This window comes from Syngnathoides biaculeatus, chromosome 7 (assembly GCF_019802595.1).
Source record: "Syngnathoides biaculeatus isolate LvHL_M chromosome 7, ASM1980259v1, whole genome shotgun sequence".
NCBI lineage: Eukaryota > Metazoa > Chordata > Actinopteri > Syngnathiformes > Syngnathidae > Syngnathoides > Syngnathoides biaculeatus.
Genome location: NC_084646.1, coordinates 12196385 through 12211288, shown reverse-complemented (window position 1 = coordinate 12211288; position 14904 = coordinate 12196385). Strand labels below are relative to the sequence as shown.

The window sequence follows — 14904 nt, the reverse complement described above, 5'->3', positions numbered from 1 at the left end:
GAAGTCGATTCTCTAGCTCATATTCCAGATAATATTGCGGTATGTTTTTTGCTAAATCCATCAGACTTATCCAAGAGAGTTCTACAGAGAGGTCTGAACTATTTCACGCAAGGATATGCACATGGAATTAAGATTTGGAGCAGGACGCAATGTCAGAGTTACAGCGAAACATTGGCGATCGATGCAAAAAAAGTTTGACGCCTCACAGACTTCATATTGAAATCCAACAGGATAAAATAGTGGAATTGTAGTGCGCATGTAAAGCAGGGTGAGTATTTTTTACTTGGAAAGATCATGAGTAATATCATTGTAGTCTCTATGAGGGAGTTAGGTTTGATTCTCTACTTATAAATAATGATGATTAACTCAGTACCGTAGTTACCAGATGAAAAAGGTTGACTTGGCTCGTAATCGAATGCAGTGCTTTGTCTTAAAAGTCCGATGTGATACAAATGGGCAAATGGACATTTCTCTTGCATGACATTACGTATCACTACATTACGTATCACTAACCCAACTGTTGGGCATAAAACATGACACATTTCATTCAGCAGGTCAGTGATACACTAACATAGTGAAAGTTGTTCTCCTGGAATGTATAAAGCACTGATAATAATTCAATCAAACTCAGAAGATACTTCACCCTCACGTACCTTCGAACATACAGCCTTGTTTGTTGATATTGTTCACATTTAGTTGTACGTACGGTCTTCCGCAAGCCTTAATCCATTGTGGACACTTCGTCAACTGTGTTTTAGGCTTTGGAAAATGAATCAAGCGGGCAACTTGTAACCCAGCGGGATATCTTTCATCAGAATTGCACGTTCCCCAAGCCCATCTGAGACCCATTTTCTTCGTAACATTAACTTTTCCAAGCGTACGCTACTGACAACCAGCATTGCTTGTGGGACAATACGGCAAGAGGGGCGTGTCAAGCCAGGGGTTAAGACAATGCGGCTATCTGATTGGCTATTATTGTACGAGTGATTGACAGGTCAGAAAGGTCCATTGTACAAGATGCAATTGGATTATTGATTAACCCTGTTGACATTAAGTCACTCTTTTTTTTCTTTTTTTTTCTTCCAGAAACGTCCAGCTGCAGATTTCATTGACCCCCTTGCCAATAAGAAGCCAAGGATATCGCACCTTGCCAGCAAAGCTGCACCAAGTCCAATCAACGGCAAGCTCAGCTCTTCCAACGTCAAAGGGGAGGCAGGTGGGGCGCAGCCAGGATTCGGCGCTCCCCTGTCAGACAGCGCCCTGTCATCCAGTTCGCAGCCGCTCCCCTTGCTGGACATTCCCCGACCATTTGAAGCGCTGTCGGACGTCAGCAATGACTCAAGCCACAATGGCCGAGAATGCGACGCCCAGGAAACGGCAGCAGAGAGGCTCGGCCAAGTGCCTTCGCTTCCTTTGGTGACGACCGTACCCGTCATCAGCGCATCTCCCACACCTCTTTCACGCGGCGAGAGTCCGTCAGCCACCACTGTCAGCAAAAAGCCGAAGAAGAAGTCCAAGAAGCATAAAGAAAAGGACAAGAAAGATAAGGGGAGAGCCAAAGGCCAAGAGGAAAAGGAGAGGAAGAGTCCACACACAGTGCCTGAGCCTGACAGAAACTGCGGGATGAGTCCAGAAAAACTCAAAAGCAACAGTATTCCAATCAAAAGCACAAGTGAGTAGCAACTGTTTACATTTGGTGGTTTCCTTCAAATGCAGCCTTCTTTAGCGTGTTTTCAACAGTCATTCCTAATTAGTCGCAAAAGATAATTTTCGCTTAAGTGGCCCAAAATTATTTACAATAAATAAGAGGTCTCTGTTCATCTACAGGTATATATGCCAGTAACTTAATGACAGGCAGAACAATTAAATACTTTTGCAGTAGATGGGAGAAAGTAGGTTTTTGCTTTTGTTTGTTTGTTTGTATGTGGTTTCATGTGTCCAGACAGGCAAAAAATAATTAAATCTGAGTGCATGGAAATTTTGTGATTCCAGTACCCATATATATACTTTTTTGACAATTGTTCTGTGTTTTGCTGAGACATTTTTGTAATTCAAAATATGTGCTTTGACTCAATACAGGCTAGGTACACACTGTTTTGGAGGATTCTAACCTTCATGCGAGTGTAACACGATAGTTCAGTCCTGAAAAAAGTCTTGTTGGCGAAGTAAAGAGAGCATTGATTTTAAAATGATGTAACTATTTTAAGCTACTATACTTCCCGACAGAGTTAGTGCACCACTATGGAAGTAGATTAGTGCCACCAGGATATGAATTTGAAATGTAAAGTGACCAAATTTTCAATAGTTGCTACAATTCGCTGTTCGGAATTCAACTGGCTACAATTCACTGTCTGAAATTCACCGTCTGTGCCACCAGACAGAACACCCAGCCAATCACAGTTACGCTTTCTTAGTCACGTGACAGCACACACTAAGAAAGGCCAACTGGATTGACTGGGTGTTCAGTTCTGACCTGAAGTAACCCTGTCTGGTGGCACAGACGGTGAATTTTAGACAGCGAACTGTAGCCAGTTGAATTGTTAACATTGAAAAGTTACACTGAAATACAACTATTGAAAATGTGATCACTTTACATTTCAAATTCAAATCCTGTTTTCTGTGGCATTTCAAATTCAAATCCTGTTTCACTTTACGTTTCAAATTCAAATCCATTGTGGCACTAATCTACTTCCATACACCACCTCCCCCACACCCCCAAAAAAACAAATTCCATTCATAGCCAAATGGGGCATAATATTCAAATATACTACAAAACAGAAGAAAAAAGTAAAGTGCAACAACGTTTTGTATTGCATGACTTCAATTTAAACATGTTACTCCATAAAGCCCGATTGATACTCAGGGGGTTGTGCTTTCCCAATGCCTTTCCTGCAAATTGTAGCAACAATGGCGAAACCAAAGTTATTCACTTGAACCTTTTAGAGAAAACTCACAAAAGAACTTGGATTTCCTTTTTCAAAGTGCGTGTTAATACAGTCGCTCAGGTCACGACTGGTGGCACTTGCCTCTGATATACCTTTCATTGTACCTTAGAAGATGGGAAATTTGCGACTTCAGCCCCTCTTTTTATCCTTTCCTGCATGTGTACCAAACACACGGCAAGCTCTCAAAATGCCAAACATTTTTTTATGTGTCCTCTCGTGCACCTTTTCTGCCACTTATCTCCAGCCAGTAGTTGCACAGGGTATGATTCATCGTGGGCGGAAGCCGTCAAACTCAAAAATCCTTTCAATTAAATAGATGGGTCTCATAACATATATTTACTGTTTTAGAAAGTAACACACGAATAAAATCAAAGCCCGCATATGTAGCTTGATTAGTCATCACTGTGAGTGATTCATCTTCTTCATGACTGATTAAACAGAGAGCTCTGCAGGACACTTGTACACCCTGATCCAGCCAACCTGCTACTACTGTTCAGAAGTTACGATGATGCATTCCACACAACTGACACCTCAGAATGTCATTCAACCCAAAAGGCATGGAAGTAGTTTTGCAGCTAGGTCACATTTCCATAAAGGTTATTCAGTAAAGTGAGCCACTGAGCCCGAGAGTGGGCTAACTCCATTTTGGTCATTTTGCATGAGAATCATTGAACGTTACTGCATACGGCTGCAATCAAATCTGGGGATTTATATCTTGGGGATTTATATGGCTAAAATTACTTCATCTGTATTTATATTTTTCCTCAGATTTTGATTCTGTTAAATGATTTTAAACTTTGATTATATTGCTTGCGTTTAAATCTGCAATTAAGGAACTGTCATCAAATTTTGTTTAATAGATCAGTATCCTCTAGTTTTCTTGAAATAAAAAAACACATTTGAATGAAGTTTGTAATAGTGATGTGAGTCCAAACATCTGTCAAATCCATCAATATTTCACTGGCACTCAAGCTAGATAGCCTTGCTTACCTTGAGTAATCTCTTCCACCTCTCTTTGGAAATGGGAGTTTGCACAGTGTTGCTCTGAATAATCAGGATACTGGAACTAAACTTTGATTTCGATCAGTATTCATTTGAGACAAATGTATTTTCTCTATTAATATTTGCATTTTTATAGCTGGGAAAGACTCCAGCATGCCCACGACGTTAGTGAGGATAAGCAATACAGAAAATGGATGGATTGGTTTTAAATTGAATGCGCCTAATCTAGTTTTCAGTTGCTTTTTTTTTTTAATAGCTGCCAGAAAAATGATCAGGACTATTATTCGTGCAAAAAATATCTATCTATCTATCTATCTATCTATCTATCTATCTATCTATCACTTTTGTGGTGGAACCTCGTCTCATAAACTCTGTGAGATGTTTGATTTCCCAGTCATCCGGAATGCAACATGAGTGCGCTTAGTATTGTGTTACATGTTCATATTACTGTTATTGTTTCAGCTCTCAATGGGATGTGCAAAAGTACCAGTATTTCATCATCACCAGAGGTGGCGGACTACTTATTGTAAGTATTTCAAGTGTCACAGTTGCTACTTTTGATTTCCCCTCCATGCTTAAATGGACACTTAAAGTGGAACCTCTAGACTTGCATACCAATGAGCTCATACAATTTGGAATTTGAGCAACTGTGTGTGTGTGTGTGTGTGTGTGTGTGTGTGTGTGTTGGGGAGGTGTGTGTGTTGGGGGGGTGCTTCTCAAACTTTGTGTAAAACTAGAATATGACCTCATGTGTGTGGCACGTCACCTTCAAGGATGAATTCCAGGGACTTGTGCTTTGGTTTTTTTAACAGTCATGCATGACATCATGAAAGAATTTAGCATAGCTCATGGCTTGGCCGGTCAGCAAAAACATAATTCTGCACGTTTGATTTTTCTTTTGCTTTGTGGGTCACGACGTAAAAGGTATTAAAAGAAAAATATACACAGGATGTAGCTTGACGTGAGCAGACAAACCTTAAAGTACAGTTGTAATGTTTTTTTAATCATACCAAATTTAGTCATTTTGCAATTTTGAGGGATTAACTTTTTTTAAGCACTTTCATGGCAAGTAAAAATGTTAAAATATTAGAGGCACCAATGAGGGAACGAAAATTAATTCTCACAGAACATTTGCGTTCAAACTTCCGTCATGCAAGAAATTAGGTGAGAAAGCCTGGTTTTGTTTCAAATGGTGTCATATTTGTGAGAAACGTGTGTGGGATGAGCAGCAGAACTTTGAGTGTTGCGCTAATGGAAAAAAAAAAAACAGAAGAAGCATTGCTACAACAGTAATAATCTAACAGTCATATATTTTCTGCGATATTTCCCCATGTAGAAAAAATGATTGGGTGACCATTGGCATTATTTGATGAACTTCCTGTTAGGGTTAGAATAGCAATGAATATTTTTCTTTTTTAATGCCCCCTCTAGGAAGTACACAGTGATCATGTCTGCAGAGCAGCGTCAGAAGTATAAAAACGACTTCAACTCAGAGTACAGCGAGTACCGAGGCCTGCATGCTCGTATTGAAAGTATCACCAGGCACTTCACTGAGCTGGATAATGAGCTAAAGAAGCTCCAACAAGGCACAGAAAAGTACAAGGTAAAGATTCTCTCTGTGGACGCAAACTGTGTTTGTGGAGAGGCAGCATTCAAAACTTGGTGTCATGTGTTCTGTCATTTGCAGACAATCCACAATCAGATACTCCAAGAGTATCATAATATTAAAAAGGTAAGTTTCTTGCAGCAATATAATTTAATGCCATTGAAAACAAATTTATATACATGAGCAAAAAAAATGTTTTTTTTTTTTTTTTGTCTATCTTAACTGGAGGTTACACAAGAAAATGACCAAAGACTAAGACTTGAGAATTATTCATTTAAAAAAATCTATTTCCTATAATAACGATTCAGTGTTGTAAATGTAGAGTTGATTTTAATATTCATTATTACCAGGGGGCGTCACGGTGGATCAGCTGGTAAAGCGTTGGCCTCACAGTTCTGAGGTCCCGGGTTCAATCTCAGACCCGCCTGTGTAGAGTTTGCATTTTCTCCCTGTGCCTGCATGGGTTTTCTCTGGGCACTCCAGTTTCCTCCCACATTGCAAAAACATGCAATATTTAATTGAAGACTCTAAATTGCCCCTAGGTGTGATTGTGAGTGCGGCTGTTTGTCTCCATGCACCCTGCGATTGGCTGACAACCAGTTCAGGGCGTACCCTGCCTCGTGCCCGTTAACAGCTGGGATAGGCTCCAGCGTTCCCCGCGACCCTCGTGAGGATAAGCGGCAAAAGAAAATGGATGGATGGATGGATTATTACCAGGGTTATTTTAGAATGAATTTACTCAAAATTGTCTAAAATCAAGCATATCAATGTGATAAAATCAAAAAATATAGATACTGTAGTGACATTTTTTTGAACATGCTTGGCTTCTAGTATTTTCCAATTTTGTCACTGTAAATACTTGAAATTTGTACAGTTAAGGTTGGGGCTTGATTGTAAATCCATGCATTTAATTAAATGTGGTTTTTTTTAAGTTTACAGTTTCTAATTCAATTTCAATCTTAACTCTTGCACAAAATATGTACTGTCTGCAGTATCAGAGATGGTAAACTGATTGGACCGAGTTGACTCAGATGGTCCAGATATTACTGTACATGATTGCTAATCTATCATGTCAATGCGAACTACATGAAAAGATTGGATTTAACTAAAACATCTGAAATTGACATGCCCCCCTCCAGCGTGCGCATCGCCTCCTGTTACTGAAGCTTCCTGAGCAGCTGTGACCAGCTCCATGTTGCTCCCATTGTATTATACCGCCACCAGGTGGCCAATGTTCACGCACCACACTAAGTAGAAGTAACCAATATTTCCAAAACTGTTTAATACTTTACGTTCTCATTAAGCATGTCATGACTCATGTTTCTATTAAGTACAAGTGATATTTTTCCCTCATTTAAAAACCTACTAGAATTATATTTTGGAGGGGATACTGTAATGGATTAATTTCATTTGAGATTTGAATGTTTTGAGTTGGGTTCATGGTGATAAAACGCATTAGACTCATATCTGAAGGTCCCCGTCTAGGTCTCCCCTTGTTTTGACTGTGGCTTTTCTGTATGCCTTCCAGATCAATCCCCTCTACAGCCAAGAGAAAAACCGCTGTGAATATCTTCACAACAAACTGGCACATATCAAAAGAGTCATCGGCGAGTACGATCAACAGCAACTCTGAAAGTAGAAGTTCTTATTTGGACAAGGGGGGTACTTTTTTTTTTTTTTTTTTTTTTTTTTTTGGGACAAGGAGGCTCCATCTAGGCCAAAGGATCACATTAGGACTCGAAGAAGGACACGGAATCTTTGTCCTCTTTTCTTTTCGTTGGGAAAGTTGCCGGTGCAGGTTCTTTTGAGGCTTTTTTTTTTTTTTTTTTTTTTTTTTTTTTTTCTCCCTCAGCTTCTTCTGGTGAGATGTGGAAGAATCAGGGAATTAAAAAAATATCTATATATTTCTGAAGAAATGTCTGTCCTGCTTTTGAGACTGGGAAGTGCAGCCCTAGTGTTTGTTTTGAGTTGGGAAAAATAACGAAAGTCTAACCCGCCTTATATATATTGAAATCTATTTATTTTCCACGGCCTCAAAGTGATGGGGAATATGAGCGCTTCATCAAGGGCGTTTCTCCTCATTTTGAACATCAGCCAGTATTTTATTCAAAAGCTGCCTTTTGCCCTTCATTCTCCTCTCTTTAAAAGAGAGCACGCACATCGATGGAGTCGCGCATCATACTTTCCGGAAGTCTTAAATCTCCCAACCCTTTATCCACGAGCGCTCGAAAGCACCGAAGCCTGTCGTCGTACCGCTCATCGTGCTTGAGAAAGAGCCGCTCCTCCGAAAGGAGGGGGGTCCAACAGAGGACATCAGATTCAATTCCACGAATGGATAAAACCTGTTCAAAAACACCTTTAAGCCTTTAACTCATAAACTAGTGACAAAAAGCTACGTATGAACCGAAAATGCACTATAATCTTTACATGTTAATTTGACCCTCTCTAAACTTTGAAGTGGACTTCGCCAACTGTTTTGAGTATTTTTTTTTTTTTTTTTTTTTGCACGTTCTCTAACAAGGAGCTGAAAATTTCACTTCCCGGGATGTTGGCGTTGATGCCGTACTATCAGTGACCTGCTAATGACACTTGAAAGTGAAGGCTCAGTGCCCACTTGCAGGTGTTTTCATCAATCATTTCCAAGCATGTCCACTTGTCAGCCTTTCTGTCATTCTTCCAGTCTATATTCCGTTTATGTGTTGCAACTTACTGCTGACCAACGGTTCAATTTTTCAGTGCTTTATGCACAACTTGTTGTTCTCTAATAATGAGCTGAACGGCAAAATTCACAATGGGGTTTTCATCCATGTTTTTTTTTTTTTTTTAGGATGTCTGCTTTTATGCGCCTCTGTGTGACTATTTCTCTCTCACTCTATCTTTGTTTGTTTCAATCTGCTGAGTACACTCTTAAGATCAGCGGCCTCCTGCCTTAGAGTACTTTTGATCATTTTTTTTGTTATCTTGGGTTTCATGATGATTCAGCTACTTGTTAGAACGGCAAGTGGTGCAAAAAGTACCATAACATGGACACGCATTCAAATGTTTAGACAGAGATCAAGTTCACCAGTAAAGATGAACGCATTTTATCACCGCCCTGAAATTTTAACCCACAAGCTGAATTATTTTTGTGAAGGGCGAAAATAATCGCAAGCAAACATTTAGTACGGCCGATCATGTCGCGTCCGTACGACTGTTAACACGAAGCCATCCACTGCTTCACGAAGACTTTTTGCCCCCCGCCCGCCGCCACACTTGATGTCAGCACACAGCGTATGGAGATCCTTTATATCAGGGGGTGAGGAAACCGCAACCTCATGGGTGAAATGAAATGCAAATAATTAATTTCAATAGAGAAACTGTGATGAAAAGCCCACAAATGGTCAGTTATTTTGTCATAAATTTAGTGTAGCACCCCCAAAGGAACCCTCGCTTTATGTAAAGTTGACAAATCAGCACTTTTTCCTCCTTCAGTTTGCTGTGATGTTTTTTTTTTTTTTTTTTGTCCAAGTGACTATTTTCTTCATCGGTGTGCATGCTGTCTGAATGAACAATCGTCGAGTCTTCGTGAGGCTTGATTAAAAATCCAAGCTCTTTCGATTTTGAACAATTGGACTTGTGTTAGGAATATTTTTTTCTTCTTCTTCCTTCAGTGCTTTCCCAACGTGAGACTTTACAGCACTCTTTCTGTTAGCATACTGACCTGTCCCGGCCTGTATGAAAATCCTTTGTGACGATTCAGCCGTGCAGGAGTGATTGTGCCAAAAATGTCCTTGAAGAATACTTTTTCTTTCCTCACACTCTTCGTTTGTCTTGCTGACGTACAAGCAAAAAGAAAAGGGGGAGCTATGGGGGGGGGGGGTGCACGCAGAAGGCCGAAGAGTCTGGAAATCTCAGTACTTAAAACCCAAAGCATGCTTTTTGAAAACCATAAGGGAATGGGACTGAAATGAAAATATTTTGTTTCAATAAAAATTATTTCAAATCCTTATTAGTCAAATTTTCAACCTTATTGCTGTCTGACTGATCTATTGGGGTACTCCCTTGTGGTTCAAGCGCATATGACATAAAATGGGCATTCATTTACTGACTCAAATTTGGTATCAATAACTTTGAATCATTTTCCCCCCTCGGGAAAATGTACACTGGCAGAGGAAAAGGTTTTGCTATCCACAAAAATAAGCAATACATTTAACAAATGTTACCAATCAGATGCCAAAGTAAATACACTAACTACACAGAGATGCCACGAGGTGACAAATTATGTAAATGCTTCCCCGTTTCCTCTTATTTCATACCTGTCAGCTGTTTTCAAAGGGAAGTAGTTTTACTTTATTATATGTATTTGTGTATGCGTGTATATTTATATATCAATGTACATTTATGTGTATGTATGTGTGTGTATATATATATATATATATATATATATATATATATAAATATATGTGTGTGTATATATATATGTGTGTGTGTGTGTGTGTGTGTGTGTGTGTGTGTCTACCTAAAATTAGCAAATGTTTAGGACTGGAACACTTATTTTAAAATTTTAATAGTGGCTGAAATTGAGTTTGAGGGATGTTTTGTTTCACGTATTAGATTTTTTTAAGGGTTTTTTTTTTCCTGTGAATTACAAAATTATGCTTTACTATTCTATACTACACGCAGCAGACCAGACATTAGTTACTTGGGATTGCAAACACTTGTATTAAAAAAAAAAAGAAGTTTGACTTTAAAATTATTTAATAGATTATTATAACGAATACTGATTGGGGGGGGGGAGTCCAAGTCACGTAGAATCAAGCGCAAGTTCTGCGTTCATTCAAAACATTTTGTAAAAAAAGGGGGGGGGGAACACAAATGGAATGTATTTTTCCGTTTTTATTGTGATTTGAACCAAGGCAAACCTCTTGGTGGCAGCACACTCCTCCTTTCTGAACCGACGTGCTTTGTTTATGTCCTAGAAAGCAGAAAGCTACAGTAATGCCAAATCTTTTCCACAGTTGTCAACAACGCTGCAAGGTGTATTACATGCACGGGTCAGGGGGAGAAAACGAGTTTTTCCTACTCACATTGAAAAGTAGCCTAATAAATGCAGCACATGTGTAAATATGGATCATTTGGATTTGCTCCAGTAGTGCAAGAAACTCGAGCTGAAATATGACACCCTGCTAAAGGATCCCAGAATTCCACATGGCCACCGTTGCTCCATTTGGCCCGGGCCTCGTTTGTTATGCTGCTACTGGCTCGCATCCCAAAGTTGGCCTCATGCAGCAAAGCTTTGGTGAGGGAGGGGGGGAATGTGGTCAGCGGGTTCACTGTGGCATGCCGCCATGTCTCACCCCGACATACAGCGGCAATACAGTACATACTGACATGTTTATGCACACATGAAAGCCACTGGAACTCCCCCCACCCCCCCGCTCTGGGTTTTATTAGACACACATTTTGACTGGATTTAACGATCTGTGTCGCCCACAGGGTGCCCACCATGTTGTTTGATGACATTTCTGTGTGAAGATGTGCTGTTGAAAACTGATTTTGAGTATGAGGAGGAAAGCGGAGACATTTTAAAGCCAAAACGCACTTTTTAAATCCATCCTGTCGTATGATACTGTTAAAACCGTTTCAGTTCTAGGAATCCTTCTAATTTGATGTGAAACGGGTGGTGTGTTAAATTTTTGAGATGTGTTGCTAAAGAGCGGGGGGAAATCAATCATACTTAGTCACTGTAGTCATATTATTGGATATTGATAAAATAATTGAAGCTTTGATCTGGAATTCCCTCAGCATGTAATTTTATGAGGTATAAATGTGTAATTTGTTGCAAATTCATTTTTGCGACTTTTAGATGAGGTAATTGCTGTCATGTTTATGCCCCCGCCCCCCCCAAAAAAAGGTTTTTGTCACTGTTATTATGTAATACGGTAATAATTTGGCATGTGATTTTTAATAACGGGTTACATTACTTTTTTTTTAAAAAAAATATCTTGTCATTGTGTCATCGTATGATGTAATATTAAGAGTAATTCAATATCTGGGAAGTCTGAAGCACTTTCGTTTGCGGTATGACACGTAGTGATGTGTCAGTAATTCTGTATAAAAGTGTGATGTTGTCAAAGTGCTTGACTTTTAGCTCAGCAGTAAACCCAAATAGCAAACTCACTTCATTTGGCCAAAGCCTAGACCTAAATCAAATTACTTGAAAAGTGTATAGTTATTCCACAATAACCATTTAGGGGCACTTTTGCGAGGAAGTGTGGGTACGCGGTTTTTGACCGAAAGATAAGTCTTTGATCCCTTGTGTTTATTACATAGATTTGAGGGGAATTATCTACTGTGACGTTTAAGTACTGTACTTTTATGCTAACGGTCAAAATACTTTTGTTGAAATTCTTGGGAAATTTCACACGTCGCGGAATCACGTCCTTATCGTCGCCGAGTGACGTTCTTCCTTGAAAATAATTGTATATACTAAAATATGTGATGTTATTTGGACTTACTTAGAACAGACACTGATTGGGGAAAAAAAACTTGTCCTGCGTGTTTATTATTAAAAAAAAAAAAAAAAAAAAAGTGGCACGCCGCACTCCCGCCACCGCCGTCGCGGTTCCCCGGCTTCAAAGCACCTCCCCGTCGGTGACGTCACTCTCCCCTGAGTGTGGCCTCCTGCCATAGTTTTTCAATGCCGGGCAAGATGGCGGCCACACGGACGAGGTGTTATTGCCAGTGGTCATAAAGAGGGCATTTTTATTGACAAATCCTAACAGAGTCAGACGTCACCTTGCGCTCGTTACACGCCTCGGCGCCTTTCCGGGGGGCGTTTTTCTTTCTTTCTTCACAACACGCTTTGAGCCACCTCAACATGTTCACGTTGTAGCTCGCGGAGAGCAGTCTACTCGCTAGCCTCGCTCGCTCGCCCGCAACCCCAAGCCGCCGTCAAGTGGAGAATGGGAGAAAAGCTGGAGCTCAGGCTCAAATCGCCGGTTGGAGCAGAAGCCGCTGGCTACCCTTGGCCGTTACCGGTTTACGTAAGTGTTAGACATCAACACGCCGTGGATTCTGTGTCGCGTTCGTGGGTTTTTTTTTTTTTTGGCTTTGTTAGCTAGCCGGCGGTGCTAGCCCACTTCCGAGCTCCGGGACGCCAGTGTGGTTTAGGACATCCCCGGTGTGTCAACTCAGGACCCCGGACAAACGCGTTCACCTTGATTCACCTTATGATGCAATGTTGCCATGTTGATTAGAAAATTTGTTTTTACGGGCTCCATGAGCCTTAACTAAATCATACTTTGAAATTTGGCGTGTATTTTATTTTCTGCATGTCTAAATATGGGCCATCAGGAAAGCATAAATTACTTCTCTGTCCCATAAATCTGTCATCCCTAGGTCACTGTTCTCTTGTGCTCTTTTCTCATGTGCAGTTGCACAGGTCGGGCAAGGCAACTCTGGTCAAATGCATGGTTCCTAAAAGTTTTGGGCTTTTAGGTAAAATTTCAAAATGAATCCAAAATGTCCTGGAAGTAGCAAAGTAGTGAGATTTCCCAATGTGCTGATTCTGGATAGAGTAGCCAATTCAACATAAGTACAATATATCAAGATTTTGGAAAATTGGATAACGGGTTGTAGAGAAATACTTGTGTTGGGGGAAATGTTTTTGTGATATTGCTGTAGATTTTTTTTTTCTAGCACAATTAAAATAGTCATTCCACAAAGAGGTCGACCACTTGTCACATTCCGACTAGAAGATCTCCAGAGATGGTGCATTCCTTTAGGTTTGGATCCAGCACAGCTTTGGGGTAGAAGATAATGATTAGGCAGTGAATCTCTGCTGGGGACGTTTTGAGGCAGAGAAATGTTAACACATTCAAGTTTCAGCAAAGCATCTACATATTACATCAACAGATTTGGTGTAACGGTAGTAGAGACTTGTGCGTTGCGGTTGTGAGAAAAGACAACCATTCTCACTCACATTCACATCTCGGGGCAATTTGCAGTCTCCAATTGATACATGTTTTTGGGATGTGGGAGGAAACTGGAGTGCCCTGAGTAAACCCACACAGGCACAGGGACGACATGCAAACTCAACACACATGGGGCCGGAATTTGAATCCCGGTCCTCAGAACTGTGAGGTCAACGCTCTACAGCTGTACCACCTTTCCGCCCTTCCTTTTTTTTTAAATTTCATTTTATTTTTGGTCGGAAACTAGTGATTTTGGTGAACCGAGTTCATGTTTGACTGCTGGTTGCTAAAAAATGGAAAACGATGGAAACAAGCTTTCTATTGAGGTGGTCGGGTAAAGCCATACTAATATTTTGGGTAGATTCAGTACTTATGTTGTCAGTGGAAACATTTTGTGGGTCTTGAAAAGATTTTGTCATAATGGTCTGAAAACTGCTGGGAAAATAGGGAACTATTCTTTGAAATAACTGTCAGTGATTGAGTTAATCAGACTTCTTTAGGGTATATAAAAGTAATTTGGTTACATCTGATATCCTCGGAAAAAGATTGTACTAGGATTTTGTGTACCACTGCTGCACTAGACATATCCATCAATCCATTATCTACACCGCTTATCCTCTATGGTTGGAGGAGTGCTGGAGCCTATTCCAGCTAACTGTAGGTACGAGGTGAGATACCCCTTGAACTGGTTGCCAGCCAATCGTAGGGAAATATAAACAAACAAAAAAACGGTCCCACTCATATTCATACTTACGGACAATTTAGTCAATTAACCTGCTATGTATGCTTTTGGGATGTCAGAAGAAACCAGAGTACCCGGAGGAAACCCACGCTGGCATGGGAAGGACATGCAAACTCAATACAGGCGGGGCTGGGATTTGAACTGTGTCCTCAGAACTGTGAGGCGAATATGCTAAGCAGTTCTTTTACGTTCCACCACTGGACATAACGCCCCATATAGAAGTATTGCGTTGCCATACTTTTATTCAAATGAAAGAAAATATATAATTGGGAAACTTCAGGCGGGAGCTAATTTTTTTTTCGTGTTGCTGGGGTTTTTGATGACTATCACCAGATGCTCAAAATCAAGAGAAAAATGTGTTTGGGTCATTGTCGGTTTGCTGTACATGTCAACGCAACGGCTTAAAATTTTGACTAGTAATTATAATTAATTTAGACACTAACTGGTTTGAAAAACATGAAAGCAGTCCTTTGATAGATTTGGGCACGTCACGTGTGTTGTGTTATTCTATTATATTTATCTCAAGAAGTACATGCACGATTATGGCTTTTACTAGCTTAGCCTGAACATCTGTTTTTACTTAACACTCCACTCACCTTATTCCACATGTCCACATTGTGTATGTGCATTGTCCAAGCGGCTTATCCTCGTCAC

At 40.2% G+C, this 14904-nt stretch overlaps 2 protein-coding genes across 8 annotated transcripts in view; both read left to right on the top strand.

The window, feature by feature from the left end:
• Positions 1-7389, top strand: part of ell (elongation factor RNA polymerase II) — a 41978-nt gene extending 34589 nt beyond the window's left edge. The window contains exons 8-12 of the mRNA XM_061824152.1: positions 1087-1672; positions 4410-4473; positions 5379-5550; positions 5635-5679; positions 7082-7389. Coding sequence (XP_061680136.1) covers positions 1087-1672; positions 4410-4473; positions 5379-5550; positions 5635-5679; positions 7082-7186 — 972 coding nt within the window. The 3' untranslated portion in view covers positions 7187-7389. The remainder of the gene's footprint in view (positions 1-1086; positions 1673-4409; positions 4474-5378; positions 5551-5634; positions 5680-7081) is intronic.
• A 4454-nt stretch (positions 7390-11843) lies between these two features.
• Positions 11844-14904, top strand: part of dot1l (DOT1-like histone H3K79 methyltransferase) — a 41389-nt gene continuing 38328 nt past the window's right edge. For 3 of the 7 annotated variants that reach the window (XM_061825062.1, XM_061825061.1, XM_061825060.1), the window contains exon 1: positions 11844-12578. In XM_061825062.1, the coding sequence (XP_061681046.1) occupies positions 12498-12578 (81 nt within the window). In that variant the 5' untranslated portion in view covers positions 11844-12497. The remainder of the gene's footprint in view (positions 12579-14904) is intronic. The other 4 variants (XM_061825065.1, XM_061825064.1, XM_061825066.1 and 1 more) reach the window with 2 other exon arrangements.